This window comes from Cajanus cajan, chromosome 2, assembly GCF_000230855.2.
Source record: "Cajanus cajan strain Asha chromosome 2, NIPB_CcT2T_4, whole genome shotgun sequence".
NCBI classification, from domain to species: domain Eukaryota; kingdom Viridiplantae; phylum Streptophyta; class Magnoliopsida; order Fabales; family Fabaceae; genus Cajanus; species Cajanus cajan.
The window spans coordinates 79,345,072-79,366,676 of NC_138518.1; the positions used below are offsets into that span (position 1 = coordinate 79,345,072).

A 21,605-nucleotide genomic window follows, 5' to 3' on the forward strand; every position below is an offset into this window, starting at 1 on the left:
GAGATAATGATTTATTTTTTGTCTCTCTAATATTTTTCATATTTGATTTTGATCTCTAATTTTTTTTTTTACAATTCTGATTACTTTAATTTAAAAATATATAAATTTTTGTATCATCGAAGTGATTTAGATAATGTTTAGAAATAATTATAAAAGAATTTTTGAGAAAAAATATGTATTTTTAAATTAAATGGACAAAAATAGGGGGGGAAATATTCAAAGGACTATTTGAAACTTTAAAAGATATAAAAGAAAAAAAAATGTTTTACCTTCTGTTTTTTAAGGTAAGTGCACTTCTTTACTTTAAAGAAATCAAATTAAAAAAAAAACGTGATATATAAATTGGTTCACCTGCGATTTGTTCCATTTACCATATCCAAATATTTCCTATCCCCTCCTTAAATTGAATTTTGAACCTGATGGTTTTGTCTATGAAGAGTTTTTTTTTTTTCTCGCTAATTAGCTTATTTATATTATATCGTTGTTAAAAGAGACAAGACTAATAAAATCATAGAGCAACCCGAAAAAAAAAAAAAAGAAAAAAAAAAGTCATAAGTGGGTAGTTAGGTTTGGATCACAAATGGTAGGTAAGAGCTTTCTTCTAATAAAATATTTCATTATATAATTAAATTATTAGTCCCAAAGGAATATCTCCAATCTGATTCATAAGCCACACCAAGAAAAAGAGATGACTCATTCCAAAGTCTAAGCCTAGTCTTCATCAAAATTATGACCTAAACCTACCTTTCCATTCAGCAAACCTTTTTCATTCTAAAATTATGACTCACTACCACTGATATAACACTTTTTTAGATACAAAATGCATTTTAATCCACGTGTGCCAGTGAAATTTATCTTTTGGATAACATATAGTAGGAGAACTATTTTCTTTCGTTGACACACGTTTTAATATAGAAGTTTGTGGTTGAAATTAATTTTAATACTCATTTCAATTACGGTTAACAAGTAATTCGTTAAATTGGTTAATGAAATTACTGACATTAGTTATTTTAGTCATTGAAATATGAAAACATCATTTTGATTGTTGAAATTACTAAACACAAGTGATTTTAGTTTTTATGGTTATAACATCCACAATTAAAATAGATGTCATTTTATAAATTTAAATTAATGAGAGGTTTTTATAGATTATTTTTTTTTCATTATTAGTGTAAAGTAATTTGGTTGTCATGTGTAAAACTAACTTTTATATAAGAACTTGGAATAATTATATTTTTGTAGCAAAAAGTGAAAGAAAACCCCCCTAAAATTGATTAATAATCTAAGTTAGGTTCTTTCATTAAAAAAAAAAGTAGAAAATAAATTTAAAGTCTTACATTACATCGATAAGTCCATAAAATTCATTAAAAACCTAAAAGGATTCCACCATTAGAGAAACTCTAAAATATTATTATTTGATATTTTCAAAGATAAAAAATGACATTTTTATAACTTTATAAGCTAAATTAGTTGGAGAAAGACTTGGGGGTAAACATTATCACAAATATAGGTTGTTAGACACATCAAATAAGATGTTGTCACATCATTAAAAATGTTATTAAAAAATTAATAATAAAATATTTTTAAATTAAAAAATAAAAACAATTTATTATATAAAATAAATGTCAGTTTCTACCCTTTTCTATTATAACCCCACCTTCAGAGAATCTGAATCCTGTTTATACTCCATTACTATACAGAGGAAAAAAGTCATACATTAATGGTGTGAGAAGTACAAAGCTTTTCATGGTGGCAGTTTCAAATTAAAATGCTGACTCGAGTGCATATAAAAATATGGAAAATGTTAAGCACCTTAATTTGAAATTTTTACTTAAATAATATTTTTTTTAAAAAAAATTACAAAAGTATCAACTGTGCAGGTTTGTTTACCAATGTAGAACTGTTTACTGTTCATGCTCAGAATTCGGTTCCCGGGGAACCGAATTCTAAGCTTCAAAATCTTATTTTTTTTTGTTTTTTCAACTCAGAATTCGGTTCCCGTTAAGCACCTTAATTTGAAATTTTTACTTAAATAATATTTTTTTTAAAAAAAATTACAAAAGTATCAACTGTGCAGGTTTGTTTACCAATGTAGAACTGTTTACTGTTCATGCTCAGAATTCGGTTCCCGGGGAACCGAATTCTAAGCTTCAAAATCTTATTTTTTTTTGTTTTTTCAACTTAGAATTCGGTTCCCGGGGAACCGAATTCTGAGTTACTTTAAATTTTTTTTCTTTTTTTTTTCGTGTTTTTGGCCCATTTTGGGCAAATTTTGGAAGTGGAACGGCCCGTTCCGAAATCAGAACGGGCCGTTCTGCTTAAAGACACAGAGGCCTTTTTTTTAAAATTAAAACGGGCCCAGAACGGCCTGTTCCAGAGGCAAAATTTTAACATGTTTTTGAATCTGAAACGGCCATGAAACGGCCCGTTCCGGAGGACGTTTTCAGGAAGTAAACCTTGGTTTGGAACGGGCCGTTCTGGTTTTGGAACGGCCCGTTCTGAGCAAACAGTAAAAAAAGATTAAATTTTTTATTTTTTATTTAAAAAATAATAATAATAAAGTTAACAAAAATTATAATAATATCAATTAATCAGGATTCAATTTGATAGTGAAATGTGATAATTTGACCCTTAATTTTTTAAATTTAATTTATAACAAAATATATTATTTTAATAAAATTGATTGAATAGTTAAAATTTTATCCGATAATTATATTGTTGGAGAGAATATATTCCCTATAGTTCAGGGATAATTGTACGTTTTAAGCGCAAGATATTATCTTAAGTGATTGTTTAAATATATTATTTTAATAAAATTGATTGAATAGTTAAAATTTTATCCGATAATTATATTGTCGAAAAGAATATATTTCCTATAGTTCAGGGATAATTGTACGTTTTAAACGCAAGATATTATCTTAAGTGATTGTTTAAATATATTCTTTTAATAAAATTGATTGAATAGTTAAAATTTTATCCGATAATTATAGTCGGAGAGAATATATTCCCTATAGTTTAGGGATAATTGTACGTTTTAAACGCAAGATATTATCTTAAGTGATTGTCTAAATATATTATTTTAATAAAATTGATTGAATAATTAAAATTTTATCCGATAATTATAGTCGGAGAGAATATATTCCTTATAGTTCAGGGATAATTGTACGCTTTAAACGCAAGATATTATCTTAAGGGATTGTCTAAATATATTATTTTAATAAAATTGATTGAATAATTAAAATTTTATCCGATAATTATAGTCGGAGAGAATATATTCCCTATAGTTTAGGGATAATTGTACGTTTTAAACGCAAGATATTATCTTAAGTGATTGTCTAAATATATTATTTTAATAAAATTGATTGAATAGTTAAAATTTTATCCGATAATTATAGTCGGAGAGAATATATTCCTTATAGTTCAGGGATAATTGTACGCTTTAAACGCAAGATATTATCTTAAGTGATTGTCTAAATATATTATTTTAATAAAATTGATTGAATAATTAAAATTTTATCCGATAATTATAGTCGGAGAGAATATATTCCCTATAGTTCAGGGATAATTGTACGTTTTAAACGCAAGATATTATCTTAAGTGATTGTCTAAATATATTATTTTAATAAAATTGATTGAATAGTTAAAATTTTATCCGATAATTATAGTCGGAGAGAATATATTCCCTATAGTTCAGGGATAATTGTACGTTTTAAACGCTAGATATTATCCTAAGTGATTGTCTAAATATATTATTTATAGCTGATATTAAATGTTTCTTAACTTCTAAACATTAATATTAAACATTATTTCATGAATCATGATTAATTGATATTATTACAATTTTTATGTTAATTTTATTATTTTTATTTTAAAAAAAATAAAAAATTTAATCTTTTTTTACTGTTTGCCCAGAACGGGCCGTTCCAAAACCAGAACGGCCCGTTCCAAACCAAGGTCTACTTCCTGAAACGTCCTCCGGAACGGGCCGTTGCATGGCCGTAAAAAGGCTTCTGTGTCTTTAAGCAGAACGGCTCGTTCTACTTTCGGAACGGGCCGTTCCACTTCCAAAATTTGCCTAAAATGGACCAGAAACACGAAAAGAAAAAAAATTTAAAGTAACTCAGAATTCGGTTCCCCGGGAACCGAATTTTGAGTTGAAAAAACAAAAAATTAAATTTCCCTTAATTTGCATGAAAACTAAAAAACTAGTTACCTTTTTGTTTAAAAAATAAGATGGTGGAAATTAAATTTAGTAGAGGGATCGCTATCCCACCAAAAATGTTGCGTCAAATTTATCATTCTTTGTTTGAAAGGAGAGCCTACTCTTCTAAGTGTACGGCATGCACAGCTACTTCCACCAACTCATGGTAGGTGGCCATCACACCACACCACGTGGATCTCATATCTCTCTACTCATTCAGCAGAACCACTATTTCCATTTATAAGAATCTATAAATTAATGAAATCATTTATTATAGTCATTATAAATTAAAATTCCAATTATAATATAAAAAAAATACTTTTTATTTTTTATTTTTTTAAGTCACATATATATTTTTTACTTTACAAATAACATTTTAAAAATTTATTAGTTAAGTTAAAATAATATCTTGCCAATTAATTTACGTGATTACCTAATTAAAAAAACACTTATATTATTATACTGTGAGTTTTATTTTTCATTATTTTATAAAAGCGTTTATATGTTTTCAGTATTGTGTCATATGCTATTCGAAAACACGCATCGACCCGTCACATTATGAAAAAGTCAAAATGAACAATGGTTTGTGTTAAAAAAATACTTATGTACTCGTCATTTTTTTTTTTTTTTTTTAGATTTTTTTTTCATAAGAGGATGATTTTTTATTAGAGTAAATTTATTTTAAATAAAATTTTAAAATATATATGAATTACACTTTGATATTTTCAATATAAAACATTTTGATAGTGATGAAAAATTACATACATCTCAATCACTTTTTTAGGCTGAATTATATTTCACGTAGGAAATCTATTTCATTTTTCTTTTGTTCTTCTACATTTTTTAAATGGTTCTTTTATTTTTAGTTCTTATTATTTTATTTTAGTTTTTGTATTATTTTTTTTTTGTTTTTATCCAAATAATACATAAATATTTTACCTTAATTCATATTTTTTTTATTGGTGGTAACTAATTTAAAATAAACTAAATATTATAAAAGTTGAAACAAAAATAAATATTTTATAAGAACTGAAACAAAATAATAAGAACCGAAAAAAAAGTTATAAGGACTATTTAAAAAAAAAAAAAGGTTATACAAAGAATATTTTTTAGAAGGACTTTTGAATAAATTTATTTAGATATAATAACTAAAAAATTTACAGTTATCTAATACTAAAATTTAATATGTACCATCTGTTATTTTGAAAGAATAGTCTCATAACCTATTCAAGCAATCAAAACTTGTAATCTTTATCATGTAATGGAGAAATAAGGAGAGGTAAGCGAAAATATTGGTATTATGATTAACACTTTTATTGAACCTTAATATTATATATTTAAATTAAATATTTGTGTTTTGATTTTCATTATTTTTAAAAAATTATTGGAATTGATAATTTTTTTTAAAAGAACCACACTGCTAAAAAATACTACTGGCAGAAAAAGAAAAAAAATTAAAAATTAATATTTCAATTTTTATTTATAAAAATTAACTTAAAATAATTTTTTTATATAAAAGTCAATTCATATTATTTTGTATATTAATTATTTTTACTAAAATATCTTTAATTAAATTTTATTTTTAATTTAATAAAATACGCTAATTATAGAATATTTTAAAATTATATATTCTAATTTATTAAATAAAATATAAACATTAATTAAGAGAGATAATTACTGATTAATAAAACATGTTAGAAAATACATAAATATTAATTAAGAAAGAGAATTAGTATAAGTGTAGTTTTAGATAAAATAAAATATTTTTAAATATGTTTTTAACTTATGTTAAATTTATTTTTTTTAATCTTATAATTTTAAAAAAATTTATTTTAATCACTTAAATTACTAATAATATATTTAAAAGTGATAAAATTGACTTTAACAAACTCCTAAAAAATTAAGTATAAAAATTAAAATAATTTATTTTAAAATTACATAAACTAAGAAAATAAATTTTAAATTTAAAAAATTGAAAACATATTTATCTTAAATTTTTAAGAACCAAAAATGTATTTAAGAAATAAAATATATAACTAGAACAAATTTATTTAACCGAGTTAACTTTTTTTAATTATGAAAAATTACATAGACTAGCAAAAAAGTTAATAATAAAAAAAATAAAATTAAAAGATGTAAAACCTATTAATTATTTATTTTTTCTTACCAAACAGTTGATTGAAATATTTTGGGTTGTATGAAAACTTTAAAAAGTCAATACCTCCATGATTAAAAATAAATAATTTGAGTTATGCTACAGCTTCCGGTTGTCCGAATTATCTTTCAAAACTTTAAAATATTAATATTTTTTAATAAATTTATTGTAAAATAATTATTTAATTTAATATTTTATAATTTAAATTATTATTTTAATAATTCGGAACAGGGTTTCGGAATCTAAAATCATTTTCCAAATAATTTAGGGTGCAGCTATTTTTTATTTTTATTTTTTAAATTTGGAATTTTACCGTAAGAAACAGAATCAGAGGCACTTATGCAGAAAGAAAAAGAATGTGAAAACCTTTTTCAACTCTGACACCATTTTTTTTTTGTTCATCGTATTAAATTATTAATATTAAGATTGCTCTCACCATCCGTAGCCATTCCAATTAGATTCTGCTTCCATTCTCTCTCTGATCTCACTTCTCCTTTACTACTGATTCCTTCTGAATTCACCTTCTTCCATTGGTTAAGATTGAGGAAGAAATCACGTTGTTTCATCAATGGACGTGAAAGCTGCACAGCGGTTACACCTTTCACCGGTGGTTCGACCCGATATGATTGGGAGAAGACCCAGTTGTTGTTCTTTCGGCATGTCGCGGCCTTTTGTTTCGGCCAAGTTGTCTTTGAGGATGCGCCGCAGAACAACCACCGTGGAGGTCTCATGTTCCTACAACGTTCCAGGTTGCCATAAAAACCAACGACCCCATCCGATTTTTCTTTTCTAATTTTCCCCCCTTGGTGTTGTTGGACTGTGCTCTTGCTTTTCTAGCTTTTTAGAATTGGATTGTTGTTGGGGGTCATTTTTGTCCTTTTTTGTTCAATTCAATTTTGCTCAAAGGAATGTTAGCTGAGTTATCTATCCGTTTTTCAATTTTCAAACATAATGAAGGATTGCTAAATGCGGTATAATAAAGTAATGAACCATACTTGTAAATTGTCAATGAAATTGGGAACAACAACTATCTGTCCTTGTTCTGTGCAAAATTGTACATCTGCCTTTGTGTTTAATTTTGATACTCTCAAAATATTATAGGTAGTGGTTGATATGATTTTTAAAATATTAATTGTTATAAAACTCAACGATTTTTTAATTATATAACAATATGTGATTTGGTGACAATGTAAACAACATTGGTAGTATATTATAATTAAATTCTAGTTATTTTGTCCAATCCCTTTCTGTACTGTCCGAATTATGCATATAAACATAGATTTTCCTAAAGTTTTGTTTTGTTTTTTCCAGTAATATTTACGTTGAAAACATGATGCGATTAATATGAAAAGATAATGCTTGTAGTCCTGCTTTTCAATCCAGCAATAATTACATTATGTAGTTTTGAGCTAGCTTTTATTATCTGCAGATTGAATCACATTTTCGTTTCTATTGATAAGATGAAAAAATTAACATACCGCGTCTCTTAAAGAAAAGTTAAAAGTTCAGTGTTTGAGAAGTGTGTAATATGGCTGGATTGGATCTAGTTTGTTACGGGATAAAATAAATACTGCTCATTTTTAACTTTATTCTTACTGTTTGTAGCTTCGACATTGGAATCTGGAAGTGTCCGTACTCCTCTTGATGAAGAGCTGATTCTAAAGGTAAAACCATGATGCTGTTTGTAATTTTTAATTAATATAGAAAATTCAGTCTGGTGATGCTATATGCCTGTTTACATCCTTCTATAAAAGCAAGGCAAAGCATCAAGATAAAAAGTGATATTAGCTCAATTTGTTTCTTGTTGAAGTATATATGTCATTATCTTACTTGGATCTGTAAAATTGCAGAATAAATCACAAGAGATCCAGCCAAATTTAAATGGACGCTGTATATATCTTGTTGGTCAGTTTCTTGAATCACTTCTTGTGCTTAATTGAATGCTTTGGAAATTACTGTGGCATTAAAAGTGCTTTTAAATTTAACATGCAGGAATGATGGGCTCTGGGAAGACAACTGTGGGGAAGATAATGTCACAAGTGCTTGGTTATTCATTTTGTGATAGGTTAGTATGTTAATTGCTCATCTTTTCTTCATGGGGGAGAAAATGCATTTAATAACAAGTAGATCATGTGTCGTTGGAATACTCAATGGATCAGTAGAATACATACATAATGATCTTTGCCTGTAAAGCAGCTCTATTATTTTTGTTTGTGCAATTATTTCATTATATTTAATATCTGATATGAGCTTCAACTTGTATTCATATTCGATTGATATTAAAGGGAACGGAGGCCTTGTAAAAGATGAACATATGTGTGATTGTATTCAATAGATGAAAACAGGGTGGGTCTCAGTTATGCTGAGGAATATGGTCTACTCTGGTGTACAATGTTTCTGTTCAGCAGATCCTTGTACAACAGTCAACATGTTTTATCACAATACAATGACTATTTTTTTACACATTAGAGGTCTTGCTGATTATTTTCTCTATTTTGGCTTTTATGGGTGTTTTAGTGATGCATTGGTGGAGGAGGAGGTTGGTGGAAACTCTGTAGCTGATATATTCAAGAGCCATGGTGAGCCTTTCTTTCGTAATAAGGAGGTCAGTTTGAAAGCACTATGTTTTCAATTCTCATATTCTTCAGTGTTCAGAGAGTTTTCTTAGTTGTTTGAACTCTTAGATTTTCCTATTTTTTAGTCACATCCAGCATCCTCATTTTCATCTATCTTCATATTATCTTTATATTATAAGCAGTGGTGGTGCTGGATTGTTTTAATTGGAGTGCCCAAATAGAAAAAAAATGAGTAAAGAATCCTCTCCATTTCTTCCATTACTAAAGTTTTAAGAGCATAAATCTTGTTTTTCTTAAAATGTGTATCATCTTCATTTTATTTGTTTTCCTAAAAGTTTAAGAAATAGAAGAAATGGGCATCAAAGGAAATGAGAGGATCCAAATTCGAAAAAAAATAGGCTTACACAAGTCTTCTAGTCCTTGAAAATTGACATGTATTTTAGTCCCCTTTTTTTAAAAAAAAAATCTTATATTTAGTAAATACTAAAACATAATGTGTTTTCAGTCCTTTATTAGAGATTAAAAGCACATACTTCTCAACCAATGGTGTCAGATTTTGTAGAAGCGGCGAGTCATCCATTCACAAAGTAGTGAATTATGGATCGAATCCTTACTAGGAGAGGTGCCCACATTCAGTGTATTACCGTCATTCCATGTCTTGAACATGGTCATAGTTCAGTGGGCATTGTCATAAGAGCCTTTATATGTCAAGTAATTATATCAGTGTATTTGACGGCCAGACAGCTCTGTAATTGTTGCGTGGCACTTCCTTGGGCAACTGTGTATGCCATGAGCTACCACATGTTCATTGAGCTATACCCTATTCTACTTTAACCTGTCCTGGCACAATTCTGCTGCCACAATCCTAAAATATGAACTGTTCTGATTTTTTGTAGCTATCTTCTGTTTCAGTTGCTTTATTCTTTATTTCCCCCTTCTCACTAGTCTTTCCTCTGCTGTTAATTCATTCTGGCAATATTGTCCAGCCATTTGCAGCAGCTGGTTACTTCTCCAGTGACATTATGGTGCCTTTTCCGGCAAAGTTTTGGCGAATTTTCTGCCAACCTTCTAGAAAATTTCTAGCCGTCTCTATTACTAGCTGTGTCCATCTCCAGTTGCATCAATCTTCCAGCTGTGTAAACCGTAAATCTACACATGTCACTGCCACCTCAAACTCAACTTCGCCACCCTCCTCCAGCTTCGAGTTTGGACTTTTGTTTGGTCTATTTCGTGCGTGTTTGGTTTTGATTATTAAATTCAAGTTTACCTTCTCTTTCCACGTCCGATTCTAAATTTACGGAGAAGTGACTATTTTCTACTTCAGCCTAAACGTGAAAAATCACGTTTTAACAGCTGATACAAACACGCTATTCATCCCACTCTTCCCTTGATTGGATATGTTTTCAGTTCTTCGTGAATTTGGAGTAGTTCCCACTTCTTAGTCCTTGTTGCATTGTGTTTCCAGCAGTTCGCATTTCACTGTCTCTAGCAGCCTAATATTTCCTTTTCAACTATGTTTATCGGAATACAAATTATATTTCTCTTTCATTTAAGAAAAAAAAAAGTTTATTTGTAACAACGTTAACCCTAGCAAGCTTTAGCTTGAGGGAGTGCTTGAATTATGTGCAGTTCATGTACCACATGTTAAATGAGTTCATGTACCATATGATAAATGAGTTCATGTATTACATGTTAAAATGCATTTAGTATAAATAGGAATTAGCTATTAGGAAATTTCACTCATTTTCACTCATTTACTAAGTCTTGGAAACTTTACACACCAAGTCTATAGAGTGACTATATATTGATGTTCTGACTTTGCATAATGGAAATGCTGAATAAGAAAGCTTTTTGTTCAGATCTTACTCTCTAGAATAACTTATCTCTATTTCTCTCTTTCCCCGCTCTAAATTCAACAATCAACAGACACTTTGGTATCATTGTTCTGAATTATTTTTTGGTTCGGTTATTCTATTAACCATTCTGTTTCCTTGTTTTACAATTTCAGACTGAGGTGTTGTGTAAGCTATCCCAGATGCATCGACTTGTTATTTCTACCGGTGGAGGTGCTGTTACGAGGCCCATCAACTGGTATAAGAATTAACTCACTACTGTGAAAAGTTCTAACTTTGTTTTCTGTTGAATCTTTTTCTCATCTATTTAATGGAGTTGCATGTGAATGGATTTCCAGGAAATATATGCACAAGGGAGTTAGTGTTTGGCTGGATGTACCAGTGGAAGCCTTGGCACAGAGAATTGCAGCTGTAGGAACTAATTCCCGCCCGCTTCTACACTATGAAGCAGGGGATCCTTACAAACGGGTAATTTTTTATGTTCCATAGTAAGAGTGTTTTTCTTATCTAAACACAATGTATTAATTTAAGAATTTAAGCTACCATGTTGGATCAACTTATCATTGTTGGAGTTTGCATCAAAATTATTTTTTCCCTAAATAATTTTACCATTTGGACTTCACATATAGGCTTTTATGCGTTTGTCTGCAATTTTTGAAGAGAGAGGTGACGCATACGCCAACGCCAATGCCAGGGTCTCATTAAAAAGTATGTCCATTAGTCTTTCTTTAATGTTTTGAAATAAGAAGTGTGGAATTGTCCAGAATATCTGGGAAAAGAACAAACATGCTTTGTGTTCATTGTTGTATGCTTCCTATTTGATAACATTAAAACGCAATATTTGATGCTGTTTTGTTTTTGCCAGATATAGCAATGAAACTGGGCAAAAGAGATGTTTCCGAATTGTCTCCAACTGATATTGCAATTGAGGTATAGAGAAATTTCTCCCTCGTGCCCTTAACTTCATTTCTTTGGCTCTAGGCAAACTGAAAAATTCCTATAGCCAAAGATGAATCTAATTTTTTGTATCAGTGATGCTTATCTAATGGTGTCCCTTTGTATCTTGCAGGCGTTAGAACAAATTGACTACTTTTTGAAAGGTGAAGGTGGCTTTTATGCAGAGTGCTAATAGAAACTTTGGTCACAAGCTTGTTTTGTTTGTTCATTTTCTTTTTCTATTGCAATTAAGGTCATGTTGTTGACCTGTTGTGCAGTGTCTCTGGTAAAAAAGAAAAGGTTAAGTAATACAACATGGGCACTTGTTTATGCATAATTTGTGTTGGCAATTTAGCATAATCTGAAAGCCAATAGCAACCATTTTTAATTTTTGTTTATTGTTGATGTGTATATATACTGGTAAACGAGGTGTGCGTTGTAATCCTAGTTCGGTTGTCATTAATTTATGTATGTATTGCTTCTTTTAAAGAGGTATGTTGTAAAAGTGACACCTATATTGTATTCTATATTATATTCTGTCTTTTTCATGTTCTATATGCTTGTTTTGTCATTGAATTTTGTTGAATGGAAAAAATAAATATTCTAAAACAATAAATCAAGAATAACTTTTATTTTTCTTAGTGAACCGTGATTTTGTGGGTTTTTAATAAAACACGCTTATTAATTACCTATTTTTTACAAGTCCGAACCTAGCGTAAGGTTTAACAGACTCTGCTATGTAGTTTGACTTGGGTCATTTGGGTACGTTTTAAAGTTATTATAAAAGAATATCCTTTTTTTTATAGGTGTATGAGTGGAAAGATGTAAAATGTAAAAATTAATGTGATGAATGTTGCAACGGTGTGCGATTGGAAAGAAGGAAGATGTAAAATTAAGTGCGTTTTTGAAATGGCGTTATTTAATTATGATAGACTTGAAAATTGTGTTAGAATTGATAATAGATGCGAAAGTTTTAAAAAAAAAATTCTCAAACGTAAATTCAAGTTGACGATTCCAAACACATACTAACTAGTAGTGCAATATGTGTTAAAATATAGTTATTTTTTTTCAAATTTTACTTAGTAAAATAAATTTAATATTTTTTTTATCATTTTAAAAGATAAAACAATCATATAAACTTAATATAAAAATTATATATTTTTTTATGTCTAAATCACAAGGAAGAGTCCTTTTCTTTTATTTCAAAATTGTTAAATAAATATAAAAATTGAAATACAATAACATTACAATTATCTTATTGAAGGAAAAAGAGATAAAAATAAAAATATAAAAAATAAGATGTGAATATATATATATATATACACAATTATATAGAGAATAATTTATTTTAAATTTGATATAATTCTGGAAATTCACACCTTTGTATGGGTAACATTTGAATAACTCTCATTAATATTTCAATGGTATTTTTTGTCACCCTTGTCGTTAAGGTTGAGATGGCCGAGTGGGTCTAAGGCGCCAGATTAAGGTTCTGGTCCGAAAGGGCGTGGGTTCAAATCCCACTCTCAACACTGTCTTTAATTTTTTCTATATTTCTTTTATTTAATTGTATCAATTACAATTTTTCAGACATTCTTAATAAATGTTGAGATGGCCGAGTTGGTCTAAGGCGCCAGATTAAGGTTCTGGTCCGAAAGGGCGTGGGTTCAAATCCCACTCTCAACATTATCTTTAACTTTTTCAGTATTTCTTTTTAATTGGTCGTTCCAACTACCAAGTTTCAAGTCCTTATCTGCACCAAGCTCCACCCTCCAATAATCTAACAGAATACATAGCAAAGAGATAATGTGGGTAACAACAAACATGGCTTACTCATCTCTTCCCAAACCCTATTATTACCATAATTTCCATTATCAACACCAAACATGCTTCAAGATCAACCTCCCAAAATTCACAACCAGAGCTTCCTCTGCTGCCCCTGGGGTCGACCTCAAGACACTCGAATCAGCCATTTCTAAGGTGTTTTAGTTTTGCACCAAATGTCTATTATGATTTTCACACAAAGGGGTAACAAAGTTGCTTTCTTAGTTAATTATTAGAGCTAAACATTGTGATTGAGCAGTACAATGTGCTCAAGTTAGTAACAATTGAGTTAAAATTATATTCTTTGCCTTCACATCTATGCCCCCATGAAAATATTATTCATGTTTCAGTATTAAGGTAGTTACTAGTGAGGGTAATCATAGAGAGGCTTGTTTGTGCAGAAGGACAGTGATGCTGTTAAAGAGGCACTTAATGAGCTTAGTGAAGTTGGTTGGGCCAAGAAATGGAGTTCTCAGCCATATGTTTCACGTCGTACGGTCAGTCTCCAATTACAAATGTGGCAAAGTGACACCTAAACATTAAGCTCTCATCAACCATTCTTGGACATAGCATCCATCATGTATACCTGTCCAATGCTTCCACTACTTATTCACATGTAAGCTAATTCCATCACTCATACAAGTTTTGACCATTCAAAATTTGTGTACCAGACATCACTCCGAGAGCTCACAAGTCTAGGAATCAAAAACGCAGAGAACCTTGCAATTCCTAGTGTCAGAAATGATGTGAGTTTCAGAAATATTTTTAGTTTTGGTATCAAGGGAATGAGCAGTGCTTTTTTAATATGCTTTATGTGAATATCTCATAATTGTCCATGTGGCAACCAGTAACGTCTGAGTGAGACTTTCTTCAATCTTGAAAAGATATCATGTTTAAGCATTCTTAACCAACAAGTAACAAAAATCTTTGATGATGCAGGCAGCTTTTCTTTTCACTGTGGTTGGAACAACAGGATTTTTGGGTGTTCTGGCTGGGCAGCTTCCAGGGGTATCATTAGCACACTTGTGTTTTGCTCTGTATGTCTGTTTAATGATATAGACTATCTTGGTATGATGAGGTTCTATAGTGTTGAAGCACGCTTTTGTAAATGCGGATATGGCCGGCCATTTTTGGTTGCAAAAATAATCTGAATTATTGAGGAAGTAGTATATGGATGGAGCTTCTAATAGAAAATATTTTATGGATTTTGAATGCTGTCTTGGCAACCAGCTGATTTAAGAGCTACCAAAGTGGAAGATTTAGTAACTTTTTCCTTCCAACATGCATCACGGTCTCACTTTACATATTATATTCTACTTTCATTTGGAAAATTTGCAAACGTTGGTGATAGTGATACTTCAAGACTGTACTTATGCTTTTGGTGGTTTACGAATTAGAATTGTCTCCTCTTCTAAGTTGCCATATCCATGCATTTAGTTTATGACTTTATGTATCAAACAAAAGCTTAAGGTTGTGCTTGGTTGGGTAGTGGTAAGGTAAAACTTTGGAAAATCCTTCTACACTTAATTGGTGTAGCTTAAAAACATATAGAAAGTGGGAAAAAATTGGTTCAAAGGACTTTTTCTTTTGTTTTTCACGTTACTACTTCCCATCCACTCAACCAAACATACCTTAAAAGAATTGTGACTTGTGGTTCCATTTCTGATTAATGTGCTGACACGTGTAGGATTGGGGCTTCTTTGTACCATACTTGATTGGGAGTATTTCTTTAGTGGTTCTGGCTGTGGGTAGCATATCCCCAGGGTAAGAATTGGGTTTATCATATTCAAGTAGCAATGGATACTCCTTTTCAGTGTTAATTTGCTTTACATTGCTCTGAGTTGCTAGTGTAGGCTTCTCCAAGCAGCTATTGGCAGCTTTTCATCATTTTTCCCTGATTATCAAGAGAGGATTGCAAGACATGAAGCAGCTCACTTTTTGGGTACTACCTTTTTTCTTGCTTGGCTGATTTACATGCACAAAGCATCAGATATGTGACTTTGCTCTAACTCATAGTTTCTGTTTGGTTATTCTGTTTCATTTTAGTTGCTTATCTGCTTGGCTTACCCATTTTGGGCTATTCACTGGATATTGGAAAAGAACATGTCAATCTCATTGATGAGAGGCTTGAAAAGCTTCTCTATAGCGGTCAGATTGATGCCAAAGAGCTAGATAAGTAAGCACCTTTAGTTGCTTTTTTTTTTTTGGTGTACACCTCTTAATTGCTCTTAATGTTAAAGAAAAAAGCCATGCCAAGTTGTAAGATTTTAAGAACCAAGTACCAATATGTCTATGATTTTATTAAAAAAAAAAAAAAAAAAGTCTGTGTAATCAGATGATTTGCCTTGAAGAATAGGCTGAGTTGTAATTGCCCTTTTTGCATATCAGATTGGCTGTTGTGTCAATGGCTGGACTGGCAGCAGAAGGTTTAACATATGACAAGGTAGTTGGTCAATCTGCTGATCTTTTCACTCTCCAGGTTAGATATTTTATTTCTTTTTAAAATGTGGATATAACACTTCTGGCTATTATCTCAAATAATAATACTCAAAATTATCTTTTCCTACAGAGATTCATTAACAGAACCAAGCCACAACTCAGCAAAGACCAGCAACAAAATCTCACAAGATGGGCCGTATGTTTTCTAATACTATATATATTAAAATCTTGGTCACTATCAGGAATGTATCCCCGAATTTATGCATTTTTGTGCTGAAAAGCTCATGTTTGCAGGTTCTGTTTGCCGCTTCTCTCTTGAAAAATAACACGGTGATTCATGAAGCCTTAATGGCAGCAATGGCAAAGAAGGCAAGCGTATTGGAGTGCATTCAGGCAATCGAAAATGCAGCATAGTTCCACACTTCATTGTTTTAAGCCGAGACATCAAACTATAGTATAAACAAACGATTATACAAATTACAATTTTTAAGCTGTTTCTTGTTCATAAACATTCAAGTTTTTGATGAGCATTCAACTTTCCATTATTGTTTGACATAATCTGTTCTACACAAATCCTCTTGGCATTCCCCCACCATACATGCCAACACATTTGTAATTAGAGAGGTTTTGGTATTTGATACAAGTTAGTATTTGCAAGGAATGAGATATCAACATAGAATTGAAAATGTAGCTCACGTAATTATTGTTTTGAGATTTTGCATGACATACCCCAAGTTAATAAAACATATCTCATCATCCATGAATGCTTAAGAAAGGGATACATTCATTTAGTTTCAACGTCTAATTCTGAAGCAATCTATGATGCGCATCATTTATTTTTACTACCTATTTTGGACTCGCAATGGCATCACTTTTGCTTTTCTACGTATACCTATATATTTATAAATATTATTATTACATTACCTTACATGTTTCTCTTAGTGTGACTATGAATTTTAGACACATTAAATGTGTGTAAAATGGTAAGAATTATAGTATTATATTTGATCAGGGTTCATCAGACCAATGAGTAGGATCGCCTTCATAGAACAAACCATCGACGATTTGGTCAATTACTGAGTCGATGAATGCATTGCAGCTGACGGTGAAGATTCGACCAACTCTGTTTCGGGCACTGGAGAACCATGCAAAGAGTGCTGCACAAGTTACAGCACCCAAACACACCCCACCGGCCTCTGTGATTCCTTCAATATCCATCTTTCTGAACACAGAGTTTCCTGTCACCATTTCCATTGTCACCGTTGCTGCAAACACCATCTGCACCAAACATGATTAACATCATTTTAATCATATATCATCCAGTGATCTACTATTTTTTTTACTCTTATCATTATTGTATGTGGTACACACCGGAGAAACACAAATTCCCAAGGCTCGAAACCAGTATTAATTTAAAAGGGACATTGACACAAGTTATGGCAAGAAGCAAACAGCAAGGGTGCACTACATAGCATTCAATCTGTAAGAGAATTCTAAGAGATTTTTAATAGATACGCTTTTTTTAATGACTTTTTTTATTTCAAATTATTATAAAAGTTAACAAAAGTCACCGTACATAATTGTCATAATTAATTGTAACTAGACCACACTATTTTACACACTGGAAGTGTATAACTTATTTTCTTTATCACTTAGATAAAGAAAGTGAGTTTGAACATGTTTGGATATATATTTATAAGAGTTTTGAGAGTTTTTCTACATATGGAGAAGATCTCAAAATCAGTTCTAACTTGCCGATTCTTTTTGCCTCGAATTAGTGTAATTCAAGTTGCAGTACATATCACCTCTAACTCGGTGTTTCACAAGGATCAAACACATCAACACATTGAAATAGATTGATATTCCTCGGAGAGAAGATTTTATCTAGAGACATTACCACTAGCTTTGTTAATATAGATATCACAGTTTACATGCATGCATGTCATGTTGCATAACAATTATTACTCTAAAGATTATTATAAATTTGATGATGGGATTAAAATTATGGATTTTGTAATTTAGGTTTGATGAACAGTTATTAGTTAGCATACCATAGCTAGACGACCAGAGATGATCTCAAAATCGTGACTTTTCTTAGAGCTTTCGATGTACTCAGAAAGCGTGGCGAAGAACGGTGACACGTCATCGCGACTCTTGATGACTCCCCCGCGATCCGAACCGTACGATCTCAGAGTACACAACCGCGGCTGCAGAACGATGTTCGCGTTCGTTCCTTCCGCCTCCGCCGCTTTCGGTTTGGGGATCGAGACCGGAACCGGACCGCCCGGTTCCCTCGGCCGAACCGCCGCTCTCCCCGGCCGCAGCTCGCAGCGCGCCACACGCGTCACAGATGCCATGGAAAGAGAGAGAGAGAGAGAGAGAGGAATTTGGAGAGTTCAAGAATGAAAAGAGTGTGATTACGTTGCGTGTTGGATAACGTGGTTTTGTTGAAGCCACGAGGGTGCGGTCGTGGAAATTAATGTTTGGACAATAAGTCAAGTCATGAACCATAGTACTGTTGCGTGCTTCAATTGGAATACGTAGCAGCTGAGTGGATCAGACAATTTCTAAGGTGCTCCACAACTCACCCCAAAACATGAAGTGAGTGTTTTATTAGTTTACAAAATGTTTAATCAATTCATATATTAATCTCTTTATTCTAAACCTTAAAGTATGCATACTTTATACTTTTACCAAATTTTGATATGCCAGTCTGGAAGTCCAATTCCCATGACTGCTACTATTTTTTTTCTTTCTAGCATACTAATTATGCTCCTAGTATATATTATTGAAACTTTAATTTTTAAAATTTGCAAAAGTTTTCGAACCTCATATTGGTTGTTACTAATTTAAATGCATGTAATAGTAATATATATGTCGACAAATTGTGTACAAAAATATAAATTATGACATAGATGCTTATAATAAGTAGTGTATTCATGAATATGATTATCTTTTGCACATTTACTGCTCTTTAATTTGGACTCTATATCAAGAGATTTTTTTTTCCTTTTTATGTGAAGAGATTCTTTCACAAAAAAATAATAATAATAATTATGATGTCGTTTTTCTTTATTTACTCTTTATTACTCGTTTTGTTCACACAGAAAGGGGAATTTGTTTTGTTATTTCCCAACAAAAACCATATATGAAAACAACAAATGACACCAACCCTTTTATCACAAAATTGTCCCTAACCACTACAATTGACACAACCGTTTTGTCTAACCCCACTTTATTTGGTTTACATCATTATTTCTTGATAAAATTGAGTTTAGCTGCTTCATGTACAAACACAAAATCAGACGGAATAACCCTTGGGTTATTTTATAAACAAGGATGAAATATTAATATTATTATATTCTAAAAATAAGGAAATAAATCTTAAAATACTCAAAAATAAATTAAATTTACATATTTGAAGCATAAATAAAAGATTTTTTTATCAAAATTAATTTTTCAAAATTTTTGATTGATTGAGTATCTTTATCATTTAATTTGAATTTTAAAATTTGTCTATTTTCTTTTTGACCGTTTACTTCTTTTTATTTTTCTTGTGATTTTTATTGTAATTCTTTTTTGAGTGAGATTACCTTGACTCAAATTTTCTTTTTGAGATTTTTCATCATATTCATTATGTTCTTGATCATCAAACTTCTTCTCAAGACATGTATCTTTGAAGTGTGTCTCTTAGATCTTCATTTATAATTGGCTCCTCCTTCACCAAATCTAAAAAAAAAAATTTGTCTTTCATATGAATATTGAGTAATTCTTTGTTATTTATAACCTTTTTTCCAATAATAAAGCAACACTCAATTAATTTTTATTAATATCAGAAATGCATAAGATATCAAATATCAATATCAAACCTAAATGACTTTTAATAGCAATTGTTACTTTGCCTTTTACTACAGAGTGTTCTTCAACGCCCCTTTAGATTTTAGATTAGTAATTTTGTTGAGTTCTTAATCATAAGTCATATAATTTATATAACTACTATCAATAATAAAAGTCATTGAAGGTTTTTTTGTCATAAAACATAACATTAAGAGTAATTCTTCTTCTTTTTCTTCTTCCTTCTTATCTCATAAATTTCCTTTGTTCTAATGTTTATAATGCACGTAACACATCTGTCAAAGTAATCTTACTCATATCTTTTATGTTCTCTGAGATTGCTATCGAAGCTTCACATCTTTTGAATATAATTACTCAATTTTTTTCAACAATTCTAAAATCAAGGAATTGTGTTTCTAGTACCCTGTCTTATGAGCTAGCAAAGCCAAACAATTTGTCTGAATATTGTTTGGTTGTCTCAGACTCCTTCATTTTTTGTAACTCAATTTTTCTCATTAAATTAAACACTTGCATGTTTCAGATCCTTTCATCTTCAGCATATTCTTCCTTTAGGTAATCCCAATTTGTTTTTGACGATTTGAGGGTCATGATCATTTGTCTTATTATTTTTTTTTCTTTGTGAATTTTCATTTAAGTTACAATGGAATCGTCTAACAGTGCTGAAACATTATAATTTTCTTTGATGGCTTCCTGGAGATCTAAAACCTCCATGTATGTCTTCATTTTCACCTTCTAAAGATTATAGTTTTCTCCATTAAAGACAATAGAGAAATTTATGAAAAGTTTGTTTTGTCTTCCATCTCCACAAATAATTGAAATCTTAGCGTTAAATATCAATGATGAGTTATTTTATAAAGATATATTTTTATTAGATGAGTATAATTTTATTTGTTTTTACGAGGTATTGAAAAATTGTTATACAATAATTAAATATTATATTTTTCTATTATAAAAATAAAGAAATAAATTATAAAATAATAAAAAAGAAACAAATTAAATATAAATATTTAAAACATAAACAAAATATTTATATCAAAACTAATTTATTTATTTTACATTGTTATTTATCGATTAAATTGAGTCTATAGCTGCTTCACGTAGAAACACAAAACTAGGCTAGCAGTAGCACTGCCATGACCTACAAATGTTGTTGCGTGTTATAAGCCTGTTTTGATTTGGAAGTTACATGTTTAACGAAAGAAGGAGAAAAGAAAAGGCCAATATATTTCAAAATAATATTTTAAAAAAAATAGAAGCCCTTCCGATTATCTTCTTTTAAAACTCATATTTTTATATTATTTATCTTATTATTCAAAGCTTCTCTAAACAAAATTGGCGTGACTTTTTTTTTTGTTGGACAAGTATAAAAAGGGGAAAAAAACTAAATGCTACATTAAAAGTAAAATATAGTCATATTTATTAGTGCTCATTATGTCAAATAACTTCTATATCCATCTATCTTTCTTTGGAATAAAGTATGGGGAAAAATAAAAATAAAACAAAGTGATTTTTCTCTCGTTTAGACCAGTGTATTAATGAAAAAACGCCCTTGAATTTCACACTTTCTCTTCACATATGTAAAGAAAAAGGTAGATTACGACGTAGGTTTTGTAGATTTCTAATAAACCACTCATCACGAGATATTATAGCAGAAGAAAATCATTAAATATTTGATATAAGGGTAAAAATGTTATTCAGTTATAGGTTTTTTTCTTTTTTTCTTTTTCTTATCAATCAAACGAGATAAAATAAAATATAGAGTTTCC

The 21,605-nt window shown here is 30.3% G+C and overlaps 3 protein-coding genes and 2 non-coding genes across 5 annotated transcripts; 4 read left to right on the forward strand and 1 right to left on the reverse strand.

The window, feature by feature from the left end:
* The first annotated feature begins 6,705 nt into the window (after positions 1-6,705).
* On the forward strand, positions 6,706-12,276 carry SK1 (shikimate kinase 1). Its single transcript, XM_020351278.2, has 10 exons — positions 6,706-7,105; positions 7,962-8,020; positions 8,207-8,261; positions 8,349-8,421; positions 8,874-8,961; positions 10,941-11,023; positions 11,124-11,253; positions 11,415-11,493; positions 11,651-11,715; positions 11,855-12,276. The coding sequence occupies exons 1-10, from the start codon at positions 6,925-6,927 to the stop codon at positions 11,912-11,914; spliced, it is 873 nt and encodes a 290-aa protein (XP_020206867.1). The 5' UTR covers positions 6,706-6,924; the 3' UTR covers positions 11,915-12,276.
* An 896-nt stretch (positions 12,277-13,172) lies between these two features.
* Positions 13,173-13,253, forward strand: TRNAL-AAG (transfer RNA leucine (anticodon AAG)). Its single transcript has one exon. It is a non-coding gene; the product is annotated as a tRNA-Leu (tRNA).
* Positions 13,254-13,326: 73 nt separating this feature from the next.
* On the forward strand, positions 13,327-13,407 carry TRNAL-AAG (transfer RNA leucine (anticodon AAG)). The gene has a single exon. It is a non-coding gene; the product is annotated as a tRNA-Leu (tRNA).
* A 59-nt stretch (positions 13,408-13,466) lies between these two features.
* Positions 13,467-16,542, forward strand: LOC109791905 (uncharacterized). Its single transcript, XM_020351271.3, has 10 exons — positions 13,467-13,701; positions 13,947-14,042; positions 14,217-14,291; positions 14,485-14,553; positions 15,233-15,309; positions 15,399-15,487; positions 15,592-15,721; positions 15,934-16,024; positions 16,115-16,180; positions 16,279-16,542. Exons 1-10 carry the CDS (start codon positions 13,528-13,530, stop codon positions 16,396-16,398), a joined length of 987 nt encoding a protein of 328 aa, XP_020206860.1. The 5' UTR covers positions 13,467-13,527; the 3' UTR covers positions 16,399-16,542.
* A 177-nt stretch (positions 16,543-16,719) lies between these two features.
* Positions 16,720-18,414, reverse strand: SEP2 (stress enhanced protein 2). Its single transcript, XM_020351272.3, has 2 exons — positions 18,036-18,414; positions 16,720-17,262 (listed from the first exon to the last, which is right to left on the reverse strand). The coding sequence occupies exons 1-2, from the start codon at positions 18,339-18,341 to the stop codon at positions 16,993-16,995; spliced, it is 576 nt and encodes a 191-aa protein (XP_020206861.1). The 5' UTR covers positions 18,342-18,414; the 3' UTR covers positions 16,720-16,992.
* Between the last annotated feature and the right edge of the window lie 3,191 nt (positions 18,415-21,605).